This window comes from Oculina patagonica, chromosome 5, assembly GCF_052425735.1.
Source record: "Oculina patagonica isolate OP01 chromosome 5, crgOcupat, whole genome shotgun sequence".
NCBI classification, from domain to species: domain Eukaryota; kingdom Metazoa; phylum Cnidaria; class Anthozoa; order Scleractinia; family Oculinidae; genus Oculina; species Oculina patagonica.
Window position 1 is genome coordinate 12,049,551 of NC_135762.1, and position 27,960 is coordinate 12,077,510.

Below are 27,960 nucleotides of genomic sequence, written 5' to 3' on the forward strand. Positions count from 1 at the left end.
CAGTCCTAGCTGACAACAATCAACAAAATAAATTAATGTTGAAAAAAAGAAACAAGGAAATTAAACAAAATCCACCAATCACCATCCACTGATGTAACTTTTGAACCCACAGAAGTGAGCTTTTGTACCGCTAAGGTGATTGACAGCAGCAAAAAATGCCACCATTTATAAGGCAGAGTTTGTGTTAACAAACAGCACATTAAAAACAAAATTTTATTTTCATTGTTTTGTGGAACATAAAAAACTATAGCTCTGTTTTGCAAAATGCCAGGACTTCTAGAGAACCCTTGCTCCAACCAAGTAATATAAAGTATATAAAATTATATGTCTGTTCAACTGCATAATGAGGCTTCTTGCAATCTCGGCTTTATTTAATAAATGATTTCTCACTGATAATATGATGGAATAAAAAATCGACCTGTACCCATTCCCAAGGGGGGGGGGGGTACTAGGGATTTCAAGTGACGGGGATGATCGACGGATTTTTGGGGGTTTGAAATTTCTTGGGGTTGGCTTGATTTAAGTGGGGATTTTTTTGTAGTGCCTTGGCTGCATAGTTCTGCGAATAAAGTACAACCAAACATGTTTCTAGTGTCTTCTTTGTGTTTTATCACCCCCCTTTCTGGAAATTTAAGGGTCAGAAATTCCGCATGGGATTTTTTGGGGGTTAATTTTTGGTCCAGGGATTTTTTTGGGTTTTGTTGGAAGCCTTAGGGAGTTTTTGGGTCTTGATTTTGCCTCCATTCAATCATCCCTGTCACTTGAAATCCCATCAAATCCCCCCCCCCCCCCACTTAGCCACAAAAACAATTCTTTAAGTTGATTGTATGAAGACACCCTGTTAGGGAGGGGAGGTATGCATGGCCCCTCTCCAAAATCTGAACCCTTTCAGACAAAATTTTTCAATGCATTGTCATTTTAGCAGCCTAGATATTTCTGTTTCAATGCAGTGTCACTTGTGACAATTTACCCAAGCAGAGCCTCTACATGTGTGTAATATACTGCTAGTTAGTAGCAGATAAACTAAAAATCCAAAGACAATTTTTTTTTTCTTTTTCAACTTCTAGCACAGTGTTAACTTGGCTGATCAGTAGCATAACAGCCCAAATCAAAGTCTTTATTTGGAACAGTTCTTTTGCTCTGGCCTCTTAAAATTTTAAATTTATCATGTTTTACATTTTCAACTGTCTTGCGATATCCCGAAATTTGGTTTTGCATTAATACCTGGTAAAAAAAACACTGCTTGTATCACTAATAAATTACTATTACTAAGAGCCCTTCCAAAAACCTGTGATTTTGCTCAAAGTAACAATAATATTGCAAACGCCTGGTACCAGTACTTATGGCTGCTTATCATAAACTAAAAAATCTTTTAGTATCCTTAGTCTAGAAATAGTGAAATGTTCACCTGGAAAAAATTTGACATCATCTGAGCAAGGTGACCATTTGTTCTTATCAATATCAAAACACTGCAGCCTAACTCGCTCCGTATCATTTTCCCTAAACTTTCCAAACACATATATTTTCTCTTTAAAACTTACAGCACTGGCAAAACCTTGCAGAGCAACCGTACTTGTGATAGCACTCCATAGGTTGGTAGCTGGGTCGTACATTTCACATGCCTTTGAAGCTGGTGCTTCATTACTAAGGCCTCCGAACACATACACTTTCTGATTGACAGCTGCCCCACCAGCTCCTTCACGCTTTTCTAGAGTTGACGAAATCCTGCTCCAAGCTTGTTCTTTTGGATCAAATCTTTCCACAACATCCACAGGTTCACTCTCTGATTTACCGCCAATAGTGTACAGGTGATTTTCATTAGCCACTGCACATACACTTGATCTGGGGGTACCTAGCGAGGGCATTACTTGCCACAAGTTTGTATCAGGATTGTATCTCTGCACAGTACTCAGTGGAATGCCGTCTTCCTGATCCAATCCACCAATGACATAAACAAAACCCTGGAATGTTACAACAGTACAAAACATGGTTGTTTCTTGGATGGACACCTGAGTGAGAGGAGACCAAGTGTTTACTGATGGATCATAACATTCGGCACAGTAACCAACTCCCCAGCTCCCTCTAAAAGAAAACAACTTCCCATCATAAGAGCAGATTTGACAAGAATCAGCCCTGCTTTGGACACACATGTCAGCCAATTCACACCATGCATTCTTAGAAGGTACATAACAAAATGTATCAATGCCATGTCCACAAGCAACAATGGTATCCTCGTGACTTTTCAGGCAATCTCTCGGTGACTGGGCAAAATAGCAGTCATCTGATCCACTGAATACCATTTTCATCGCGTCTACAGCAGAATTAGAGCACTCTAAATTGTCCTTTACAAAAGGATTTGATAACATAACATTTATAAGGTAGGCGCGTGGCACATAAATGCAGCGGATGTGACAAAACAAGTCGTAAAAGCTTTGTTTCTGACTCTCATTTCTATCAATCCACTTCATTATAGCTTCGAAAACTTCTTCTTCTCCTTGTACAATAATTTCATTGCTTGAAATCCACTCTTGCATTTGTGCAATGCTCAAATTCAGAAAGTCTTCAGTTTCAGCTACTGCAACAAAGTATGCCAGAATGAAAGCCCGTGCTTTTTTCTGTAGTTCTTCACACCGATACTTCACGGCAAAATAATATGCTGCGATGCAGTTGTACAAAGACAGTGTCTGTAGAATAACTTTACTGCACAAAGATTTCAGACTTGGAATAAGAAAATAGTCGGCCACAGCCAGCAAATCAAATTCATTGTGTTCATTGATATCAACATGTCCTGTGTACAGATACTCCAACACTTCTTCCATCACAGCTTTGCTCGTCTCTTCCAATCGGATAACTCCTTCTTTCTTTTCTTTCATGTCACTGTTAAGAGCGTTGTAAAAGAATGGACTTGCTGCACATAACACGATTCTGTGAGCTTTCAAACGAGCTTGATCGTCACCGGAGCCAACTTCTAGAATCACATCACAGAACTGTTCGTTCCTTCGCTGAATATCGAGGCGTTTCATCATTTCCACGCAAAACTGTTGCTCTTCAGCCTCGGTGATAGGTTGTGACAATAAATCCAACGACATGATGACCATCTACAGAGAAGGAACCCAAAGAATGACCCTAAGAAAGACCTTTAGAAGAAAATACAGTAGAAAATACTGAATTTGTGAGGGTTACGCGCATGTCACATGTGTGTTCCGCTGACAAAAATTCACTACCATTGACGGCGGAATGGTGGAATGACGGAACGGCACGGCGGAATGGCGGAATTCTAATTCTAAAACGCGGAATTGTAAAACATTAAAAAAAGAGACAACGACCACAACAAAAACAAACAAGTCAACTCCCAGTTGGCTTGATAGCTCAGTTGGTTAGAGCGCCGCACTAGTATCGCAGAGGTCACGGGTTCGATTCCCGTTCAAGCCTGAATTTTTTCAGGATTGCTTTTCTCGACTGCTTAAGTTGAGTACAATACTGCGATGATCCTTCTTTTGCTTAAAATGTATATCCGCAGTACAAATATATATGAATTTCAAATATAAAAAATTTCAAATATAAAGAATGTCGCTGAGAATGATTCAGGTACTTTTACTTGTGGATATTCGTTGCCGTGAAAAAAAAAAAAAAAAACAACTTGTTTACAGCGGCTGCTAGCCGTAGAAAACCAGTTAACAGTAAATGTATCCCATAAACATAGGGTTCTTCTTAATCCTTCGAGAAAGTCGATCTCGAGCCGGAATCATTTTCGAGGTAGGATACTCGAGTGATCGAGTGAGGATTTCGTTAAAATACAGAGTTCTCGTCCCGCTCGAGACAATGAAACGTATAAAGCGAAGTACGTTAACGAAGTCGTTAGAGAAAAAACGAAAGGGCCTGAAATTTATCGAGTTCGTACTGAGAAATTAAAAAAGGAAACCCACAACAAGGGGTTTCCAGATGGTAACCCATCCAAGTACTTACCCCGCCCAACAGCTTTATTATACAACGCCGTCTGATTAAGGTAGCAGTTATAATTTTACTTTTGTTTTGTTTGTTTTTTCGTTGTTGTTGCCTCTTTTTTAATGTTTCACAATTCCGCGTTTTAGAATATTCCGTCATTCCGCGTTTTAGGATACGTCAAGACATACACCGTCGGGATCGGCCTCAACTGTCCGTCTAGCCTGTTCCAGGCGTTCGGTTAGTTGGGAAGCGCGAAAAACGGCGAGCGAAAAAAAATAAGGGGAGGGGGGGGGGGGGAGGGGCGGGGAGGAGAGCGAGCGAAGGAACGCCTGTGAGCATTCATAACAAAAGGTCTTTCCGCCCACTTCTAGACCTCCGACAGGGCCCGGGTAACATGAGCGCAGACATTTGAAGCTTGTGGTTTTCCGTTGTCAGTTGCAATCAGATTTCTGACAGATTTCCCGAGAAATATGATTTCTCAAGTTCTTTCACGTTGAGAAATGCATTTTATCGTCTGCGTTTAAATGTCTGTGCACTCGGAGTCTTCTGCAAGCGAATTCGCCGAATTGTAATTCCGCCCTTCAACGTACTGCAGGTTTTGTCAAAAAAATGTGAAGTGCCAGGGAAACAAGGTATCGAGAGTTTCTTTATTTAATTCGGTTTCAAACAAAGATTAAGTTGGGTTTTCTGGAGCCGAGAGTTTGGTGTTGGCCGACCTCGCAAGTTCTTTTGGACATGAACTGAATCCCGACTCACGTTTTCCTGAAATTTGCTGTTTAACCTGCGCAAGAACACTTGCAAGAACTCATGCCAGCGTTCAAAAATTATTCTCGGGGATTGTCGAAAGAGTAACGTCTTCAATAAAAGCGGCAAGTGAATGCAAGCTCGCCGACGGGAGAAACTCCCTCCGCGAAGCGTTCACACACTTCTCAATATGAATCTACAGATACATCAACCACACAAAGTAGATCGCGGCGCTGCTTGGCTCTGGGTGAAAGCTATTTTGGACCAGATTGATTCAGCAATGAATATTGACGTGGAGCAAACTGTTATCAAGGTGAGTTTTACCGCTACTGTTTACAAATATTCTCGAGGCCGTTTGAATTCGCCCGGAATTTTCTCGTTGCTGTTTTACGCTTTTCAGTTACTGCCGAATGTTTTAGCTTATGTTGTTTTGATTGTCTGCTGGCTGAAGCCAGTTTGAATTCCTGGCTGAGAGTTTCGAGGAATAAATAGCAATATGTCAATAATACAAGCATTTACAAATTTATCTTTTTGACGGACCGCGTTCGACTTTTTTAAAACTAGAAAGTGCTTTATCACATATATATTTATTTTAGCGAAGCTTAGGTTATTGTATTTACTGAAGAGCAATTATCGTTGAAACTGTGTCATTTTGATTAAGCGTCGACATAACACGCGGAAACAGTTAAAATATCAGACTCTTTCCAAAACCGGTTGGAAGTATACCGAAAAACTTCTCCTTCATAGACCAAATTCCTTAAACAGTCTTCCTGTTCTTTGCGAAGACTTTCAACCAGAAAATCCTTCAGTGCGTTGTTTACTGCTGAGTTGAACTCTGCGTGACCGTCACTCGCCGCAGCCATATCTCATTTCACGTCAAGATGAAGGACGCTTGAGTGTTGACAAAAGGTGTCAAAATTGACCAATCAGAGGGTATACCAGAATCTGGTATACCGGAACTAGCTTTTGTTAAAAATGCTCACACCCTCGCCTTAGTCCCCTCCCCATTTTTTCGCTCGCCGTTTCTTGCGCCCTTTCTCAACTAACCGAACGCCTGGAACAGGCTACTGTCCGTCTTAGAGAGATGTCCGCCTTACAGTGAGTCGAGGTAACGTGACACCAGAAATTTAAAGCTAAACGGCTATGCACAGCGAATACACGTCTGTTTCAAGTCGCTTACTTTAGCAAAACGTATAAAGTGGAACAAAAATAATATCAAAAATTCAACTCATTTGTTCATTACAAGCGGTAATACTGTAAGTAGAAAACTACCTCTTTGGTGCCCATACACTTACGCAGAGGAGTAATGCGCTAAAGCGGATTTGTTTTTGGTACGTTTAGTATTCTAAAGTCGCTGACCTTCTATGCTATATGTCGATACCAAGTTTTGAAGTATTATTCACTAAAAAAAATTTTTGTGCCTGTCCGTTGGCGGTTTCAAAGTGTCCGTTGTCCGTCTTATATGCAGCTACATGAACTGCGTTGCCTCTACATCCTATTTAAAAAGAAGAGTTTTGGTTTTTATGGTCGGCACTGACCATTTCAAAGACGCTTTTATGAAAGCTTCTTTTTTTAGGGGGGGGGGGAGGTAATTATTTATGGTTGGTCAGGTGGCGGAAGTCGATCATTCGATCATTCGAAGGAGATGATTATTTAATGGAACTGAAGGGTTAATAAATCAAGGGACAGCTATTACATCTTCTTTTCCACAAGTTTTCTCACCTTTACAACTAGCGACCTAGCAAATAATACCTACCTTAAGTGTGTACCATCATTCACTCCTCTTCAGCAAAGTGTACTGCATGTAAAAATGGTTACCGTACCGGGAGGAAGGGGTTATCCTACGGGCTAGGATTATTTTAGCCTGCGTCGCAGCCTGACGAGTCACAAAGTCACAAGAAGAATTATATTAGGAAACGACAATCTAAACCACAGGTTTTGAAAAATAAAGTTTTGCCTAGCCTGATTTCAGACGTCTTCCTCTGGTCGCTTACTCCCGAGAAGAGACGTCGTCTCTCTGAAATTTGGGCTACCGTATTTACTCGAATAAGCGCCGCCTCCGAATACGCGCCGCCCTCGAATAAGCGCCGCATTTGGGACAAAAAAGTAAATAAGCGCTGCCCCCGAATAAGCGCCGCAGTCCCGATGCGGCGCTTATTTGATGAATTCCGTTTACCTTTAAAAACACTACTAGTCCTACAAAGCAACTCAAAAACATACTTTGACATGTCTTTCCAGCCAAAGCGATGTTTTGCAGTTCAAAGTGATTGTTTTACCGCTTACCCATTAGTTTTTCTATCCACCATTCTTACAGTACGTAGTTCTATAAATGCTGTGAAGGCCGCGAACTTTGCCAAGGCACTTAACGCCACTTCTCTCTTCAGCAAGAGACGAATACTGACAACCAAAAGATGCTATTTTCAATTACTGTAAAATATAAGATTCTTTTCGGCGGGCAAATTTTAAATAGGCGCCGCCCTCAAAAAAGCGCCGCCCTCGAATAAGCGCCGCACTTGAGGCGCGAAAAATTAAATAAGCGCCGCGGCGCTTATTCCAGTAAATACGGTACGTTTTGCCCAGACCGAACTAGTTTCGGACCGATAAGCCTTTAATCCCCATTCCGTCGAAATAATCTTGGCATTGATGCAAATATATCGCCTAAGAAACCATTGGATACTTCATTCGAGGTGACTCCGATTCCAAGCCGACTATATTTAAACTGTTTCCAACAGCGAATCACTTCAACATTTTGTCAAAAGTTCACCACGACTTAGGTACTGGTAGAACTCATTTGAGCCTGCTCTGGTACAGATGATAAGTGATTATTTCCTCGAAGTTTTTATGTTGTGGCGATGTACCGCTGCACCTGTAATGCAGAATAGGTCGGGAGTTCGAGGTTGTGGATTCAAATCCTAGCCGGGGTACCGGTTTCCTTTCATTTTTCTTCTTTTAAATGCATGTGTTCATATCATTACGCTGTGAACATTATTTTGCCCTGTGCTACATTCGCAGCAAATGACTCATTTGTAATAACCACCGACCCAGTTTCGACAATTAAAATTAGACAGCAACTCACTTATGATCCGTGTTTGGCACCCCGGAGAAATTGTATGGCCTTTCTGTCGCATGTATATATAGGGTTACTTCCAATAAAATGTATAATATAATGCAAACAAACCCTGCAAAAGGGTAGCTTGGAGAACCATCCAGATAAAATATTCACAGAAATGCTCGCATTTATTGAATAATGTTTTAATCGCCCATCAAAATTTTTTAAAGGGCTTAGAACGTACAGACGGACACCGTCGGGACCGGCCCCAACTGTCCGTCTTAGAGAGGTGTCCGACTTATAGAGAGTCGGGGTAATATGACACCAGAAATTTTGAGACGATAAAGCTAAACGGCTATGCACAACGAATACACGTCTGTTTTTAGGCGCTTACGTTAGCAAAACCTATAAAGTGGAACAAAAATAATATCAAAAATTCGACTTGTTTGTTAATAACAAACGGTAATACTGTAACTAGAAAACTAAATCTTTGGTAAGCAGAGAAGTGATGCGTTTTAGTGGATTGTTTTTGGTAAGTTTGGTATTCTAAAGGCGCTGAACTACTATGCTATATGTCGATAACAAGTTTTGAAGTATTATTCACTAAAAAATAACTTTTTGTGCGTGTCCGCTGGCAGTTTCAAAGTGTCCGTTGTCCGTATTAGAGAGGTGTCCGTCTTACAGAGAGTTTTCTTACAGTAAAGTGACTGAAAAACGGCAGGGACCATCACCAGGTGTCCGTCTTATAGAGGTGTCCGTTAAGAGAGAGTTGACTGTATTTAAAAAAAACAACAGCTTGGTAACCAGGCAATTAAGAAACGTATTCCATGAATCAAGAGAGGCTTGGACTGGGCACCCATCAGGAATTGATTAATTAGTCCTAACCTTCATGTGTACAAAATCTTTGCATTGATTTGGAGTCATTTCACCCTTCAAGTCCTTCAAAACTGTCGCCAAAACTAATTTATGAAAAAAGCCTGGTTACCAACTCAATTAGCTAATCAGGATAGAGTTCTAATAATGCCTTTTGTTTTCTTAACCAATCAGAAAAAAGTCCAGATTCTGGACTTTTTACAGACGACTCGTCAAGTAATTGTATCAGGCGTTCATTTTTCCGTTGACCCCTCCGCCGCAAGAAAAATAACGCCTGGTTAAGTTTCCAGTTACGTCTATTCTGTCAACTCCTCTTGAGCACGTAGTAAGGTTACCAGTTGTTCAATGGCGCAGTTATTACTTTTCTGCACGGTGTACATCAAGACCTGATAAACATGTTGAGCTCATATGAAAAGCGCGAGGAGCAGAGGGCTGAGCACCGGCTCCTCCCCCTCCGCCCCCCCCCCTCCCCCCGAAGAAAAAAATGTAAAGGACGGACACGAAAGCCTTAAAAAAGCGCGGGGGGACAAAGGGCGTGATTCCTAATATATAGAGGCGGGTACGGAGAGACGAGAAAAAAATTCGCCACAAAGAGGATCACTTTTCAAAAGAAAAGGTACAGGTTCAGACCCCGTATCCACCCCCCCCCCCCCCCCCCTATAAATTTTCAGTGTTGTCCTTTGCGCGGAGGCCGAGGAGTGACAACTAAGCAATCTCCTAAAACACACAAACTACAAACTTAACATTTGGAACGAAATGTTTCATGGTTTCGCATAATCAAAAAGTTGTCAGCGCGGATTGCTTCACCAATGGCACGACAGAATTGAGTTGTTTTCTTTTTTAATCAAAGAAATCCATTTTGCGCACTACAGACAACAATAAAACAACAACTTATTAGCATATTTCCAATACACAAACTGAATTGCTAAGAAATAATTCTAGTGCAGATATATGGGGTAACACACCATATACAAATGTCCGTTCGATGCTATACCTATATATTCATGTTCTCTGCGTACGTTTTGACCTATCAGCCCACAATAAAGTTTACATGTCACCATTCACACGTGACCTGTGAACAGCCCCAGGCTTCCGCGCGCTTATAGATACTTTTCTACTCAAGCTAAAGTGAGAAACAAAATACCGTTCTCATCAAATAACGTATTCTTTCTACTAACTAAGATGTCTAATTACTTTGTGATCTCACCTTCCAACAAAGGAAAGTATTTAACAGTTCATCCCTAATAAGCCTAGAAAAACATTCAAGAAAAAAAAAGAGTTAAACACCGCTGGACATCTCCTCGTGGTAGATATCACATAACTTTAACACAACAAAACCAGAACTGAGGCTGACAAAAATTAATGCCTTGTCAGCATTCTTAATGAGATATAACAAAAACATGCAACTGTAACCGAACAGAAGTGAAGACCTGTTGTGCTTTGCGATTCCCATTTTGGGTGCAATGGCAGCCATAAAAGAGCGACGTCACATTTAATCAGTTTCAATCGTCAATTAGCATGCAAATATTACAGTCAGTCAGTCAGTCAGTCATTTCCATATTTTATACGACCATCCCGTTGGTTGGATTAACAAGGTATCGCTGCACTAAAGGGCAAGAAAGCTCAATTTGCTAAAATATATTTTTCATATGATTATCGTAGTGTTCAAGAAGTAGGGCTCGACTTGCTAACTCCTCCAAACAAATCCAACATTCAAAGTGGCCTTGCTTGAGTTCTTGCATGTTGGCTACTGCTGTAGCACCCTTACGGACTGATTGAGTGTTACACTTTGTACTGACATGAGGCTTGTCCCCTGAGTGGACTCTTTCATGTCTCCGTAAAGCTCCTGTTGTGCTAAAACTCTTGCCACACTGTTTGCATTCATGAGGCTTGTCCCCTGAGTGGACTCTTTCATGTGTCCGTAAATCTCCTGGTGTACTAAAACACTTGCCGCACTGTTTGCATACGTAAGGCTTCTCGCCACTGTGGAGTCTCTCATGAGTCCGCAAACTGCCTGCTTGGCTAAAACTCTTGCCACACTCTTTGCATTCATAAGGCTTGTCCCCTGAGTGGACTCTTTCATGTCTCCGTAAATCTCCTGTTGTGCTAAAACACTTGGCACACTGTTTGCATTCATGAGGCTTTTCCCCTGAGTGGACTCTTTCGTGTCTCCGTAAATCCCCTGCTGTGCTAAAACACTTGCCGCACTGTTTGCATACATAAGGCTTCTCGCCACTGTGGAGTCTCTCATGAGCCTGCAAATTGCTTAATTGGCTAAAACTCTTGCCACACTGCTTGCATTCAAAAGGCTTCTCACCACTGTGGAGTCGTTCATGAACCCGCAAATGGCCGTTTTGGCTAAAACACTTGCCACACTGTCTACATTGATGAGGCTTGTCCCCTGAGTGGACTCTTTCATGTCTCCGTAAAGCTCCTGTTGTGCTAAAACACTTGTCACACTGTCTACATTCATGAGGCTTGTCCCCTGAGTGGACTCTTTCATGTCTCCGTAGATCTCTTGTTGTGCTAAAACACTTGTCACACTGTTTGCATACATGAGGCTTGTCCCCTGAGTGGACTCTTTCATGTCTCCGTAAAGCTCCTGTAGTGCTAAAACACTTGTCACACTGTTTGCATTCACGAGGCTTGTCCCCTGAGTGGACTCTTTCATGTGCCCGTAAAGCTCCTGTTGTGCTAAAACACTTAACACACTGTTTGCATTCATAAAGCATCTTGCCATTGTGGAGTCTTTCATGAGTTCTCAAATTTGTTGCTAGGCTAAAACACTTGCCGCACTGTTTGCATTTGTAGGATGTATTACTTGTGTGCAGTCTTTCATGTGTCCTTAGCTTTTGCTGTTGCATCTTCATGTGTCCGTCTGAAAATAAACCGAAACGTGAAATCGTTTCAAAAAACAATTCATCAGCTTGCCACAAAGGCACTTTCGTCTTAATACGTGTACTACTTGGCTATGGGTATATAGTGTCCATATTGGGAGCAATGATTTGTTTTATTTTTCCCACTCACTAATGAAATGTTAATATTTTAGGTGCCTTAGTAAAACATTGTAGTAGGGTGATGCGTGTAAGGTACAATTCATATTCTATGAGCATGGGGGACTGGGAGTGGGTAAGGATGTTGGGATTTGAGAGTGGAGCATGCAAAAGATAAGGCTTCGAAGGGGAGGGGAACTTAAAAAATTGCCCCTTAGTGTTGTTGTTGCGGCATCTATATGTTCAGTGCAAAAATTTGGCCAGAATTCCTCAAAAAAGGTTCTGGCAATATAATTAACGCCCTTACTACTCACGAGCATTAACTCAACCCCACTACTATTCTTTGTACTAAAAAAGGGCAAAACTGGCTTATAACTGGCATTTGTAATTTGTTCAGTGTCAAAGACTCTATCCTGAGGGAGCTCCATTCGTGGGTTATTAACAAATTTCTTCGGGCTAACTATAATGTTAGCTACATTGGGACTACTATTTTTTCCATGCATGTGCACGAGCATCTGTATACTGACAAGAGCTCTCATGTCTACAAACATCTACATGCCTCAGAAGAATGTAAGAACTCATGTTATGCAGAGTCATTCACCATTTTGGACCGCGCTGCCGCCAAAATCAAGGAAGCTTTATAAATATATCAACTAGGAGAAACATGCTTTAAATCAACAACTTCATCATGTTTTTTTGTCCCTTTCTTTACGATTTTCTTTCTCTGCACATGCTCTTGTGGTGTCAATCAATCAGAATTCAAGTCACTCAATATTAAACCAACGATGCTACTTGCACATTTTGATGTTTGGTGTTTGGAATGAGTGAATCAAGGGAGGCAAAAAGGGCCTCCTCCTGGCCTCCGCCCTCTTCCTTTGCTTTTTTTTTAATTGCAACCAACCATCTTTTTGAGCAAACAAGCTCCAGAGGAGGAGTACCACAAAAGTGGCGAATTCGACGAAAACGACGCATTTGACGAAAATGACAAATTTGGCGAAATTTCGCCAAAGTCGAAGATTTGAGCGAACGAGCTCGAGAGGAGGGGTACCACGAAAGCGGTGAATTCGACGAAAACGACGAATTCAACGAAAATGATGAATTTGGCGAAATTTCGCCAAAGTCGCAGATTTGAGCGAACGAGCTGGAGAGGAGGGGTACCACGAAAGCGGCGAATTCGACGAAAACGACGAATTCGACGAAAATAACGAATTTGGCGAAATTTCGCCAGAGTCAAAGATTTGAGCGAACGAGCTGGAGAATAAGGGTAACACGAAAGCGGCGATTTTGACGAAAACGACGAATTCAACGAAAATGACGAATTTGGCGACATTTTGAGAGGAGGGGTACCACGAAAGCGGTGAATTCGACGAAAATGACGAATTCAACGAAAATGACGAATTTGGCGAAATTTCGTCAAAGTCGAGAATTGAGCGAACGAGCTCGAGAGGAGGGGTACAAAGAAAGCGGCGAATTTGACGAAAACGACGAAAACGACGAATTCGACGAAAATGACGAATTTGGCAAAATTTCGCCAAAGTCGAAGATTTGAGCGAACGAGCTCGAGAGGAGGGGTACCACGAGCACATGCTCTTGTGGTGTTAATCAATCAGAATTCAAGTCACTCAATATTAAACCAACGATGCTACCCGTACGAAACATAAGCCGTTTATGCAACGCTGTTTTAGCCACTCATGAGCGCTGCAACGAGCGCTGCATGTAGGTTGCGCGAACGCTGTTTTCGTAGCGCTTCAGCAGTTTCGAAAAATGACTGCGTGAGTGCTGCAGGAGCGACGGGCAGCGCTGCTCGAGAGCTGCTGATCATAGCCCAGAGGAGGGGTACCACAAAAGTGGCGAATTCAACGAAAACGACGAATTTGACGAAATTTCGCCAACGTCGAAGATTTGAGCGAACGAGCTCGAGAGGAGGGGTACCACGAGCACATGCTCTTGTGGTGTTAATCAATCAGAATTCAAGTCACTCAATATTAAACCAACGATGCTACCCGTACGAAACATAAGCCGTTTATGCAACGCTGTTTTAGCCACTCATGAGCGCTGCAACGAGCGCTGCATGTAGGTTGCGCGAACGCTGTTTTCGTAGCGCTTCAGCAGTTTCGAAAAATGACTGCGTGAGTGCTGCAGGAGCGACGGGCAGCGCTGCTCGAGAGCTGCTGATCATAGCCCACACGAAGCCATGGGGTCGATAAAGCAGCTGTAAAGCAGCGCTTTGCAGCGTTACTTTAGGCTGCAAATACGACCGACGCGCACGGCGCTTCCCTGATACACCCAGTGAGATACAAAATACATCACGCTAATATAAGCATGCAAAATTTGCTAGCGCTAGAAAGACTACAAAGTTTTCTAACTAAAAGAAACGTACACAACAATCTATCTTAGTAAATCAACAAATCAAAACTTTATTTTCATTATCTTGAAGTCCAGCAATCGCACAGTCTATGATCTAGAGTCATCGCAAACGAAATTATGAGCTGAAACCTACCGCGATTGACGTTCAAATTAATTTTTTATATGCTCATGAGTTTTAATTATGAAATCAGACATACAAGGTTAAGTATAAACTATAACATCCATGTGATTTGGCGAAACTTTGAAATTTAACTTGCTTATTATTGCAGTCAGTGGAGTTGAAGATAATTAAAATTGAGCAAGAAAATTTTACTGAGCTACGGAATTTTTAAAAAATATATCCAAATAAACAGGCAAATTCGTTTCTGTTTTTGTAAGTATGCAGGCTCACCTCATTTTCTTGTTCTTTTCTTCGGTAAATTGCCTTTCATATTAACCCAACGGTCTTGCAACCCTTTCATTTTCACAACAGATTGGAGAAAATCCTGAAATATCCGAGCCGACAAAACTGCAATCACACATGTTTCTTCTTTGAGCGATACTGGTTTGTTGCACAAAATCACTGCTTACGAAGAATTGGCTGTAGCGAAAATCAGTTTTCTGGGAAAATCAACGAATAATTTCCCAGATTGTGCATATATAAATAAGAAAGTTCTACAATCCGCCTGCTTCCAGAGCTTCGTTCCCGCTTCAATTCAACGGTTGAAATTGTAACACGAGCATGAAACACTGAAACAAAACATGTTGTTAAAACCAACCAATCAGCTTATAGTACATATCTCTGAGATCGCATTCCGGCAATTCCATCACGTATCGTATGGTTAGATACAGTAATTTTTGCACATGAAAAGATTGAAAATTTTCTCTTATGAGAGAGGATATAAGTACAAAATGGTCTAGGCAAAATACCATTGGGAAGGTATTTATTTGAAATGGCAACATACACTCGAAAATTTAGCAAAAAAGAATGGTAGATCAAGCTGTAACGTAAGTACATTCTCGAGTATCAATTGTAGTACATAGTTTTGTTCACGAACTCACTGGTCACCGTCAACATGCAGCTGAAAATGTTTTAGTTTTGTTCCACAGAGCACTCTAAAATAACGATATCTCGAGATGTAGACTCTAGTATTAATTTTATTCTTAATAAACTTATATTTCAATCGATAGGCCGGCCGTTTGCTTTTGTTGTTTTACCTGCACGCGTGACCTTCCAACCTCCAAGTACGCAAGACTAATTATAAGTGTTTAAAACGATATTTTCAGCAGTTTTAATGATTTCTTTCAATGTGTTGCTGCTGTAGCTTTTAAGCATAGCTGTGCAACGTTGCTTTATGAATGTTTTATCGCCGGAAGACAATGTTTACATCTGATACACATGCAGGTTTTACGCAGCGTCTTGCAGCACTGCTTTACCGCTGCTTTACCGCTGTTTTTAGTTTGTACAATTTTGCAGCGCTTCTGCAGTGCATGATATTCTGGGTTGGCAGCTTGAGCGACTCACAAGTATTGCTTTAACGACGCTTAAGCGCTGTGCAACCAAAAAAGTGAACTAACGCAGCGCTGCAGCAGCGTTACGTCGTTCGTACGGGTACTTGCACATTTTGATGTTTGGTGTTTGGAATGAGTGAATCAAGGGAGGCAAAAAGGGCCTCCTCCTGGCCTCCGCCCTCTTCCTTTGCTTTTTTTTTAATTGCAACCAACCATCTTTTTGAGCAAACAAGCTCCAGAGGAGGGGTACCACAAAAGTGGCGAATTCGACGAAAACGACGAATTTGACGAAAATGACAAATTTGGCGAAATTTCGCCAAAGTCGAAGATTTGAGCGAACGAGCTCGAGAGGAGGGGTACCACGAAAGCGGTGAATTCGACAAAAACGACGAATTCAACGAAAATGATGAATTTGGCGAAATTTCGCCAAAGTCGCAGATTTGAGCGAACGAGCTGGAGAGGAGGGGTACCACGAAAGCGGCGAATTCGACGAAAATGACGAATTTGGCGAAAATGACAAATTTGGCGAAATTTTGCCAAAGTCGAAGATTTGAGCGAACGAGCTTGAGAGGAGGGGTACCACGAAAGCGGTGAATTCGACGAAAATGACGAATTCAACGAAAATGACAAATTTGGCTAAATTTCGTCAAAGTCGAGAATTGAGCGAACGAGCTCGAGAGGAGAGGTACAAAGAAAGCGGCGAATTTGACAAAAACGACGAATTCGACGAAAATGACGAATTTGGCGAAATTTCGCCAAAGTCGAAGATTTGAGCGAACAAGCTCCAGAGGAGGGGTACCACAAAAGTGACGAATTCGACGAAAACGACGAATTTGACGAAAATGACAAATTTGGCGAAATTTCGCCAACATCGAAACATCGAGATTTGAGAAAATCGTGATATTTTGTATAAACCGCAATGACATGATTATTAGCCAACAAGTTTATAGCATGAGTTGGCATGCAGTAAAAAAATATAATAACGAAAAGGAAACTTACATGCCTAAGTGTTCTTATGGCTTTTGCCATTTCCATCTGCAGGTAACGTAGCATCTCGTAATGCTATCTTGTTACTAATATTCTTATAATTGGAGGAGTAGAATCATTGAAGCCATCACTGCGGTCAATTCACTGACTGATGTCTAAAATATTTGCCACAGGTTGTTGATGTGAAACTATTAAAAGTGAGTCCATCACACATAGGTTTTATCACACTCTTGACTGTTGTGAATTGAGTACATGTACTCAATCTATATACAGGTGGCTCTTCAAGCTTTCTTTGTCCAACTGCGAAGAAATTTGCTGGCATATTAATGCAGAATTGAGTCTTATTTTAAGATGAAGAAATTCTGAATTCACAACAGAGAAAGCAGTGAAAGCTCGAGAACACAAAAAATTACAATGTTTTTAGTCAACGCCGCCATCTTGGAGGCGAATACCTTACATGACATACCTACCCATGGCGTGGGGGAAACCGCTGTGTGAAACACATTGTAGTCTCAGATTGCTCAGACTACGATCTTTATAAACAGCGGATTTTTTCTAGAACACAAAATGCGTCATGTAAGCTTTCTAATTCCAAGATGGCGGCAAACCATCGATTTCTTGGCGATTTCTGGTAGTGAAATGGCCCTGGACTTTACTGGATTCCTTCGTTCTACACGCCTTATTTTGGAATTAAGGTTAAAAGCAGTAAAACAAAAGGAAAAGGGTGATTCTTTCGTACAGTCAACTGCAGCCTTGTTACAATTCCATCACAAACACAATCTGGAATTCCCTAGAGCTACATTATATCAATGACACTCAGCTCAGGACAGCAGGAAACGCTGCATGGATACAAAAGATTCCTTTTACTTTCTTCTCCATGTTTACCTGACCTATTTGAAGAACGAGGCATACATACATGTACTCTTTTTAGCTGTTTACTTTTTCAATGTGTCAACATGGCAAGCCTGTGCAACTGGCATTCCTGATTGCGATAGAGCTTCAGTACTATATCAATGTCTACTGAAGGAAAGATGCCTAAACCAAATGGGGTTAATTGTTTTCACTGGGACATAGATCTCATGAAGTTGGTAAGATTGCATAATTGAGTTGATTCTCATAAGTTTGCTGTTTGCAAATAGCATAACAGACCACAACAAAATTGTTGTGCAATGTTTTAACCTGTGTCATGTCTAGAGAACGAGGCATTCATGTATGTATGCACTTTTACAGTTGTTGAGTTAAATGACATAACTTTGCTGGCATGACGATAATTTCGTCAAATTTGTCATTTTTGCCAATTTCGTCAAATGCGTCAGCACTGCATGAGTTGAGTTAAATGACATAACTTTGCTGGCTTGATGAATTTGACGAAATTTCGTCAAATTCATCATTTTCGCCAATTTCGTCAAATTCGTCAAACTCATCAGCACTGCATGGGTTGTGTTAAATGACATAACTTTGCTGGCTTGACGAATTTGACAAAATTTCGTCATTTTCGCCAATTTCGTCAAATTCGTCAGCACTGCATGGGCTGAGTTAAATGACATAACTTTGCTGGCTTGATGAATTTGACGAAATTTCGTCAAATTCATCATTTTCGCCAATTTCGTCAAATTCGTCAAACTCGTCAGCACTGCATGGGTTGAGTTAAATGACATAACTTTGCTGGCTTGACGAATTTGACAAAATTTCGTCAAATTCATCATTTTCGCCAATTTCGTCAAATTCATCAGCACTGCATGGGTTGAGTTAAATGACACAACTTTGCTGGCCTGACAAATTTGATGAAATTTCGTCAAATTCATCATTTTCGCCAATTTCGTCAATTTCGTCAAATCCGTCAGCACTGTATGAGTTGAGTTAAGAGAATGTCTCCTTTAGATCCACAAACTTAATTTGGCTCAGTAAATAGAATTCGCTCAAAATCCCTCCAGTAATTTCTTATTATAAGTAAGTAACAAATATGGAATTAGACTGGAGAAAAATTGTTTTCTTTATGAAATCTGGATGAAAACCTTTTACACCTTCTGGTGGCCTCGATGGCCATTGGCCGGATCGTGAAATTTGGTAAAGTCCAACCATTCGCTCTAATACAAATATTGCAGCTACATCGCTTAAATACCGATATTTGTAAACAACAAGCCTTGGCCTTTTAAACTGGATGAACCGCATTGAACAACTTTGCTTATAAAGGAAGAGACGAGGATCTAAAGTTTGGCTATTTTGGATGTTAAAGGCCAGCTCAAATTTCCCTTAACTTTATGTAGTAAAATATCAAAAGTGGCTCGTACTCACAAGTTAAACTGCATATCAGCGGCAAGCTCCATCCTTCCGATCTGAGAATATGTAAAAATATTTGGCCGTTCTCTACTCCTTCGGTTGTTGACAAGGGGCGAAACAAGTGCTACTCGGCGGATTTCGCCATGTTGTCATCTTAACAATTCGAACCAACTTCAGTACCAAAAAGAGGAGAATTTTGTTCGATCACTAGTACATTTATCTCGCAGTGAACGAAGAAATCACCTTGCAATCCGCTTTTATCTGAACGGAAATTATCACGTCGAGATAGTCCATTTTACAGCAACTTTTACAGCAACATATCCATCTTCTACTGTCAGCCATCTTGGTTTTAACATCCGCTGACCAGTTTAGTCGGTCAGTATAAAACACGGACTGCGGACTACGGACTACGGACTGGGTATAAAACACGGACTACGGTATAAAATGCAGACTAAAAATGCAAAATGCTACCAAACGTGACCTGATGTTAAAAATAACTAGAAGCAAGGCTGAATAAACTGAGCATCAAAGTTGTCTGACCTTCTCGCCTAGCTCGATAAAGTTAGCCTTTTTTCCTACAGAAAGCCTGCTCGTAGATTACAGCAAAGTACTGTCAAAACACATTTAAATCCCTCCAATTGTGAGGAACTTAAAATTTGTGTTTGTTTCATTCGCTTTAGTCTTTGATTCTTGGATCGGAGTTGCAGTGGAGACTCGACTCAAAACTTAATATAATGTTGTCAATTTCATTACAGATAACTCGAACCTCCTGCTAAACTCGAACTTTCTCCGATCCTCCAGGTGTTTTTTCCCTAATAATTTAGTACCCTTGCTAACTCGAACTCCCGATATCTCAAACGTTTTTCGATCTGTTTTGAAGGTTCGAGTTTGTTATCGTTATTCAACTGCATATCTGGCCAGCCTCAAGCGGCAGGCACGTGGGAATTTGACAAACAACCCTAATTTGCATGACAATGAAAACCGGGTCAGACGTTTTTCCCCGTATGTTTCAGTCTCTTCTGCCAGTAGAATTTTTTAACTTCTTCAGTACTTGAAATTTCGTACCTCTTTTTTGGTATTACAGGAGTCCGAGGGGTGTTGAATAAGCGAATGGCGAAACGTTAAAACAAACCGTGTGTTAGTGTAGCGAAAACAAGCAAAATTCGGCAAAATTCGTACGTGTCTGCCACGTGAAGCCAGACGATAATCCTCTCAACATTCGAGTTTGGAACCGGAGTTTTGAATCGCAAAATCGAGCTGCCGTTTTCAGTCTGTGTCCGAGCCAAGTGGCTCATACAGCCGACGCTTATCCCGGTTTCCGTAGCATTAAGCGACTAGGAGTATTGCTACTCCCCCTGGATGGGATACTAGTCCACCGCAGGGTTACCCCCTAGCAGTAAATTCGCCGGTACCCATTTATACACCTGGGTGGAGAGAGGCACTTTGAGAGTATTGCATGCAGCCTCTTTTCGATTCTTGTTTCAAGTTTATCCGTGGCTCCACCCGATTTTTTTTATTTTCCTTGAAATTTAAAACTAAACGTTTTGAGCTCATTTGCATAAATTCATAAAAGTTGTTCTGCAATGTTCCCTTTCGTAAGCGGTCAACTAGATTTTTCAGGGGCTGTCCGTCGCTATTTTGTGCAGGCCTTTATCAAATATTTATTACCCATAAGGCAAATTGAAGAAGAAGTCACGCGAATTCCAGGTTCCCTATAACTAGCATCCCACGCAAACCTTTTTTACTGACAAAAGAAAAAATGCGGCGGTTTAAGGCTTGAAAAAATTAATTGTAATATCCTAGACATGGGTGGATCTAGTGGCGTTAGATTGGGTGGCTAGCCACCCCCTTGATCCAAAAATTAACAGAAAAACATGAAAAATATAAAGAGAGTGAAACTCGATAAGGTGTTTATAAGGTGAAGGGATATTTTGCTCAGTATCAGTACAAGTGTCCTAGGTTGAACGCCCGTCTATTGTGAGTTAAAGCAAAGCATTGTCCGTCGGTGGCATCTTCTCAATGAACGTTCTTAAGACAGAAAAGTTCAAGCTTAGTTTGGTTAAGGAACAAGGACGAACTCTCTTTGTCATAAACGATAATAACCAGCCGTTCAGTTTTTCAGAAGTGCTCACAGTCGGCATCAAAAGACTAAATCGCATGGGAGGCGTAATAGGGAAGTGTTTCTGTTTCCTCTTTAAATGCCTGTCAAGTCTGCCCTTTCCCCTAAATCTGGATGTGATGTTACAACCAGACAGACTTTCTAGGTACAGATGGAGAAATCGTAACTGGTTGTGTACTTATACCTGGTTGGTTCTCAGTTGGAAACTGGAGGAGACTGATGCCGGTAACAAGAAAAGAGCCGCTTTTTGAAGGCTGTCTAAGGCACCAACAGTGAACAGACCTTTCGCAGGCAAGGGATACAACTCCATCCTCGTCAAAGTGCTCGCACTCTTTAAGCTGTGTGACCCTGACATAGGAAATAGAAATTTCCAGCTGGTGTAAATGCTGGATGATCCGCTTGCATCTCGTCAATCTATGCATGTTCAGGTCAATGTAGACAGGCAGAGGCGGTTCACGCTCCTATGAGTGCCTTGTTTCTGTATTGGATTCCCTTGATTTTTTTCTTTGTGTTGTAGACAATAGGCTGATCAACGGTAAGGCATGCTTAGGACTCGTGCTTATCTTTCTATTTCAAACCGTCTCCATTGAAAATTAAAAACATTAAGGTTTTGAGGCTAGATGGTAACGACGCTTCTTGACTATTTTATGGAAACGATCCATAAATTTATATGCCTCGTTGCTGAAAATGTATTTTCTTATTATTGAAGCCGCCTTAGCTTGACCAAAACCTTATGCGACCTCTGTGTAATCTCGTTTCTTCAAGGCTTCTTTAAGCATGTTCCGCTTCCCTGGGCGGCCACAAACTACAAGCGCATAATTACCATAATAATCATTTTAGATTACTGCATCTAAAAATTGAAATTTTTGCGAAACCTTCAACAATGTCTTCAATTTATATTTATTTTTACAACATTTAAGCATAGAACTGCAAATTACTTACGGAGTAGAGGAATATTTGCTTCTGTCCAACTGTCATTGCATCAATTCAAAATGGCGTGGTAGCGGTGCTTGAGAGTTTGTTCGTGGTAAAAAACGTTTAGCAAATTTTGCAAATTGCAAGAAAAAATTCAGGTGGATCCACGGATACAATTATTTAACAGTCATTAAAGAATCATTCTGCAAATTTGGTGCTTTAATCAACCATGTAACGATTTCTCCAAAAATTTGCGCTAAGCGTTCTGACTATACGTTTTCGACAGTACAGTAAAAGGTAGCTTTTCACGTTGGTGATTTCCCTCAAGGTTTCTTCTCTTTTATTTTTTTTTTTTTTTTTAGTTATCTCACGTATTGACGCTTTAGATATCCGAAGTAGTTACTTGTCTAGACGCAGAGAAAAAATTCAAGTTGAAAGTGTGCAGATTGAGCATTGCGTCTTCTTTTGAAAACCAAGCACTTGTATATGTCGCAAATCCAATATGGCGGCGGAAAGCTCGCAAATAAATTCTCGGAATCTCACCGTATATTTCCAGGAAAACACCCAGTGGAACGGACGAATGTTTTGAAGGCGAACCAGTCAAATTTCAAGAACGATGAGAGCGTTCATTAAGGTAAGCCTCTTCTTTCACAGATACCGAGCAGAGCATTTTTGAGAGAATTCAGTGCCGTAGCAAGGGTAAAATAACTGGGTGGCATGCGAGCGGCGGAGGCGCGAGCCGCTAGGGGGGTGTGGGGGAATGCACCCCCCCCCCCCCCAGAAAATTTTGAAATCTAGAGGCTTGGAAATGCTATTTCCAGCGTTCTCCAAGAGCTATTTGTGATTTACGCAAATCGCGAATTATTTTCTTCCTACACTGTCTCAGCAAACCAATGCACATTGAAGAGAGTATAACACTTGCAACGTCAATTACAAAATAGAAAACCGAGTGTCTCTGTATCTTGAAACCAGCAAATGTTTCACTTTTCAGAGTCATCATAGTGAGTTCGTAGTTATTAAACTGTCCGAGTTGCCTTAGAAGCAAACGTAGACTTCATCGGCAGGTCGTTTTTTGAAAACTTCCCAAAGTTTAGTTCGTTTAGTTTATTTTTTAGCTGTTTAATATTGTTGTGCCTCACCCTACATACGTTAAAAAATGAAAAGAAGTACAAATGTTATTGTTTCAAACCTTTTGGGAGATAAAATTTTATTTTCAACATTTCATACGGGTCTGTTTTTACTTTTTGGGAAAAAAACTGGGGGGACGAACCCCCCCCCCCCCCTGGCCCCTCCCCTTGCTACGGCACTGGAATTGTATTTATCGTGAAAGAAATAATAAATTTTGATTTCGCTGTGAATCTTGACGAGCAGTTTGTGTGCTTTTCTTCGTGCCGCCTTCAACAACCGTCGATAAAAAGGTCGTTGTTTCTAGCCGTGGTTTGCATTTAAACGTATTTTATATGCTCAGTCTGCATTTTATACCGTAGTCCGTATTCTATACCCAGTCCGCAGTTTGAGTCCGCATTTGTGTTTATACCCAGTCCGTAGTCCGCAGTCCGCAGTCCGCAGTCCGTGGAAAAGTGGTGTTTTATACTGACCGACTAAACTGGTCAGCGGATGTTAAAACCAAGATGGCTGACAGTAGAAGATCGATATGTTGCTGTAAAAGTTGCTGTAAAATGGACTATCTCGACGTGATAATTTCCGTTCAGATAAAAGCGGATTGCTAGGTGATTTCTTCCTTCGCTGCGAGATAACTGTACTAGTGATCTAACAAAATTCTCCTCTTTTTGGTACTGAAGTTGGTTCGAATTGTTAAGATGACAACATGGCGAAATCCGCCGAGTAGCACTTGTTTCGCCCCTTGTCAACAACCGAAGGAGTAGAGAACGGCCAAATATTTTTACATATTCTCAGAGCGGAAGGATGGAGCTTGCCGCTGATATGCAGTTTAACTTGTGAGTACGAGCCACTTTTGATATTTTACTACATAAAGTTAAGGAAAATTTGAGCTGGCCTTTAACGTCCAAAATAGCCAAACTTTAGATCCTCGTCTCTTTCTTGATAATCAAAGTTTTTCAATGCGGTTCATCCAGTTTAAAAGGCCAAGGCTTGTTGTTTACAAATATCGGTATTTAAGCGATGTAGCTGCAATATTTGTATTAGAGCGAATGGTTGGACTTTACCAAATTTCACGATCCGGCCAATGGCCATCGAGGCCACCAGAAGGTGTAAAAGGTTTTCATCCAGATTTCATAAAGAAAACAATTTTTCTCCAGTCTAATTCCATATTTGTTACTTACTTATAATAAGAAATTACTGGAGGGATTTTGAGCGAATTCTATTTACTGAGCCAAATTAAGTTTGTGGATCTAAAGGAGACATTCTCTTAAATGACATAACTTTGCTGGCTTGACGAATTTGACGAAATTTCGTCACCTTTGTCATTTGACGAAATTTTGCCAAATTTGTCATTTTCGTCGTTGCGTGCATTTCTGGACATAAGTGAGAATGTAAGAACTCATGTTATGCAGAGTCATTCACCATTTTGAACCGCGCTGCCATCAAAATCAAGGAAGGTTTATAAATATATCAACTAGGAGAAACATGCTTTAAATCAACAACTTCATCATGTTTTTTTGTCCCTTTCTTTACGATTTTCTTTCTCTGCACATGCTCTTGTGGTGTCAATCAATCAGAATTCAAGTCACTCAATATTAAACCAACGATGCTTTTGCACATTTTGATGTTTGGTGTTTGGAATGAGTGAATCAAGGGAGGCAAAAAGGGCCTCCTCCTGGCCCCCGCCCTCTTCCTTTGCTTTTTTTTTTAATTGCAACCAACCATCTTTTAAGGTATAATTATTGTGGTTTTAGGGTTGTGCTGTGAGTATAGTTCAAACTTGCACTCTTTTCAATATTTTTTGTATCATTCTCCCTTAGTATCCAAAAAGAACTGTTGAATCCCAATAAAAAACTAGTTGCCATTTAAAGGGACTATGTCACGGCTGAGTTAAGTTTATTTTAATAATCTTTTGCCAAATACTTGCTATGAAACTTAATGTTTGCAAAGAAACTATTTCTATGGATCTTAATGATAAAACCATAACTTCATTGCAACCCAATGTGTCTCCGGGGCGTTATAATGTATTAAAGTATTAAATAAACGAGACTAACTTTAAAAACTGTTAGTCCACTTTTAGTTTAGTTAACTTTGAAAACTATATATATATATTTTTAGCGAGACTAACTTTGAAAACTGTTAAGTCCAACCATATTTTAAAAACCCAGTATTGTATTCCATTTTAATCTTCATCACTTTTGGCCATCTGTACTTGCTGTGTTATTAAAATGTTCCTTCACTGTTTTAAGAGGTTATTTTCATTTTTCACCGAATTTGATGGTCATTTCCTAGGACTAATCGGTTAACGCACTTGACTCGGAGTCGAACAGCCCAGGTTTGAGGCCTGGCCTGGGTGCTGCATTGTGTTCTTGGGCAAGACACTTTACTCTCACAGTGCCTCTCTCCACCCAGGTGTATAAATGGGTACCGGCGAATTTACTGCTGGGGGGTGACCCTGCAATGGACTAGCATCCCATCCAGGGGGGAGTAGCAATACTCCTAGTCGCTTAATGCTATGGAAACCGGGATAAGCTCCGGCTGTATGGGCCACTTGGCTTGGCAGCAGACTTTACCCTTTAAAATCTGTGACACAGTCCCTTATAACAATACCACATTATAGGAGATGATGGAATTACATCATGATTGCCATTTTAATCTCATCATCTTTATCCTATGTTCTCCTCTGGGAGCATAGGACCATTTTAATAGCAGATCACCATTTACAGTGAGTTTTCAAGCTCTTAATGTTAAACTGTAGAGAATGCAATTTTGTGTCCAAGTTTAAGCTGGAATAGTGCACCAAATTTTAATTTCGTTACATGATTATACAGCTGTATATAACCACAGGCAGACCACCCTAAGTTAAGTCTCTGTTAACATTCGAGATCAATAAACTATAGAAATTAAAACAAGTCTATGGCGGATATGAATAAATCACTGAACAGTACATATTATTTTAAACTCATCTCAATTCGAATACTTAAGTTAAGTTAAATGAAATGTTAGTTGACTTGTGTGTGGTGTCACTGAATCCCTTTCGACCATTGGCTTTACCTTAATGTTACTATTGTTAGCGACTTCTAATTTTAGCGATTTTTTCTAAGGACGATTTAGCGACTATTTAATTTAGGGATTTTCCGAAAATTGTAAATAAAGAAAAAATTGTGATATCGTGTAAACCAGTTGAACCTATACCTAAGATGGAAATAAATGTTTAGTAAAAGAAAAATCTCACTTGAAATTTAACGAGCATTTGCGTTGCCAGAGTGAACAAAGTTACAGCATCCATTCTTTAAAGCATTGTTTAAGTCAACTATGTTTAATTTTGCTTTCCTTTGGGGTGGGAGGGGGGTATTAAATTTGATCGAGACAAATTTTAGTGAGTACTAAATTTAGCCATTTTCGCCCAACTTGCCAAAATTAGTAGCCGCTAAAAATAGTAACCTTAATGTATATGTAGGAGGAGAGACAAGCCAGGCACCTTGACAGCTGGCGGCTGGGACCTTGTCCAATTCAAGCTCAAACTGACGCCAAACCATCAAAATTCTAGCTTCAAAAACACACTTAATATGTATTGTTCAGTGCTATATTTAAATGCACCAGTCATTTGAAATCCCCGACCCCCCCCCCCCCCCCCGGGCATGAGCGGGGCAAAAGCGGGGCTTTCACTTCAGATTCACTCCATTTTGGTCCCCCACTATGCGGGGGATGCGCCAGAAATCACGGTCTTCGCATCCCGGACCGGGGGAGTAAGCGTGGCACTCACTCCATGGTCAGCGGTTTGCATTTTTCGCGCCGCATGGTAATTTCGCATACATTATTTATGTCCACTCGCTCAAGATGAATAAATTACTGATACTGAGTGAAATACAACTAAAAACTGTCCGCAAGATTTAAGAAATTCCTTTTACGTTAAATGTTAGTTTGACAATAATATAGCGCATTAAAGACGCTGGAGACATTCATTTATGATAGTTTAAGTTGAGTTAGAATACAATGTACCGGTAATAGGAAGTTTCTAGTTTTAGAGATCCATTTAATAACAAAGAGCCAGCTGTTCAAACAACACAGAGCATATTGTAATATCATCCTGCATTTCCATGTAGAGTTGGAAATTTGAAATAGTTGTCTTCTTCCCTGTCCTTCGGGGAGCCTTTGCAAATGTATTCCTAGCTGCTCTGAAATCAATGTGTTCATTTCACGGCTACCAACGTTTTTATCATCCCTTACTGTCATCCCTTGTTGTGCTTGGCTATAACGAGTTTTCTACATGAATTACCATGTGTGTGGATCATATAAAAGGGCGGGGGAGTTCACCATTCACTTTTCTCCCGGGGGCCGGGGACTTCACTTGCTTTCACTTGCCAAAAAAGTGAATGCCCCGCTCATGCCCGAGGGGGGGGGAGGCGGGGGTTTCAAATGACTGGTGCATAACCCCCATAGAGATTTAACACTAGGTTATACCACAGGTCTGCCTGTGGTATAACCTAGTGGTAAATTTGGTCCTTGAATTAAATTCTTTCGAATTAAATTCGACGTTTGTGCAACGTATAAACAGGGCCTAAGAGTTTGCTGTATTAAACGTTTACCACCGTCCACGTTAATAATAGCCCCAACGGCCAACCAGATGGCGTCGAAAACTTTGCAAGGTTTCAAAAAACGTGATTATTTCACTTCAAATTCCAAATGAAGTAAATGTTTATATGATTGTGAATCGACGAAGCACGCGATCTGTTTCACTTTTCAACAGAACAGTCATTCAGTTGAACTCAAGCAAAACAACGAGGAAAAATGCATAGCGACATCTGTCGATTGAAAGCGATCGACTATTAATGTCTGGGTCCTGTATCTTACACAAAGGAATCCCCTAAGTCCAAAACTGCAATTTTAACGATTTCTTACCTTCACAAGGAGAATCCTTTGCTATTTACTCGATCAAAACCAACACTTCTGCAAGCTTACAACTCACAAGCTCTTTCTTTGTTCTTGTCGCGCGCGATCATATTGATAACGCTGACCAAAAAGCATCGCGGGACAAGAACGCAAGGAATTAATTATTTGGATTGGACTCGGGG

At 40.7% G+C, this 27,960-nt stretch overlaps 2 protein-coding genes across 4 annotated transcripts; both read right to left on the reverse strand.

Moving 5' to 3' along the window:
- Positions 1–718: 718 nt before the first annotated feature.
- LOC144654235 (kelch-like protein 11) lies at positions 719–3,125 on the reverse strand. The gene has a single exon (XM_078514322.1). The coding sequence runs from the start codon at positions 3,096–3,098 to the stop codon at positions 1,341–1,343; it is 1,758 nt and encodes a 585-aa protein (XP_078370448.1). The 5' UTR covers positions 3,099–3,125; the 3' UTR covers positions 719–1,340.
- Positions 3,126–9,444: 6,319 nt separating this feature from the next.
- Positions 9,445–27,881, reverse strand: LOC144655539 (uncharacterized). Of its 3 annotated transcripts, XM_078515786.1 has the most exons (3): positions 27,788–27,881; positions 10,623–11,489; positions 9,445–10,538 (listed from the first exon to the last, which is right to left on the reverse strand). In XM_078515786.1, the coding sequence occupies exons 2-3, from the start codon at positions 11,479–11,481 to the stop codon at positions 10,243–10,245; spliced, it is 1,155 nt and encodes a 384-aa protein (XP_078371912.1). In that variant the 5' UTR covers positions 11,482–11,489; positions 27,788–27,881; the 3' UTR covers positions 9,445–10,242. The 3 variants fall into 3 exon arrangements, with proteins under 3 accessions (XP_078371912.1, XP_078371910.1, XP_078371911.1); XM_078515784.1 differs by having other exon boundaries at positions 9,445–11,489; XM_078515785.1 differs by having other exon boundaries at positions 9,445–11,489; positions 27,794–27,856.
- Between the last annotated feature and the right edge of the window lie 79 nt (positions 27,882–27,960).

Excerpts from the sequence above, each read along its gene's own strand:
- LOC144655539 (XM_078515784.1), bottom strand. The coding sequence starts at position 11,481 with ATGAAGATGCAACAGCAAAAGCTAAGGACACATGAAAGACTGCACACA.
- LOC144654235 (XM_078514322.1), bottom strand. The coding sequence starts at position 3,098 with ATGGTCATCATGTCGTTGGATTTATTGTCACAACCTATCACCGAGGCT.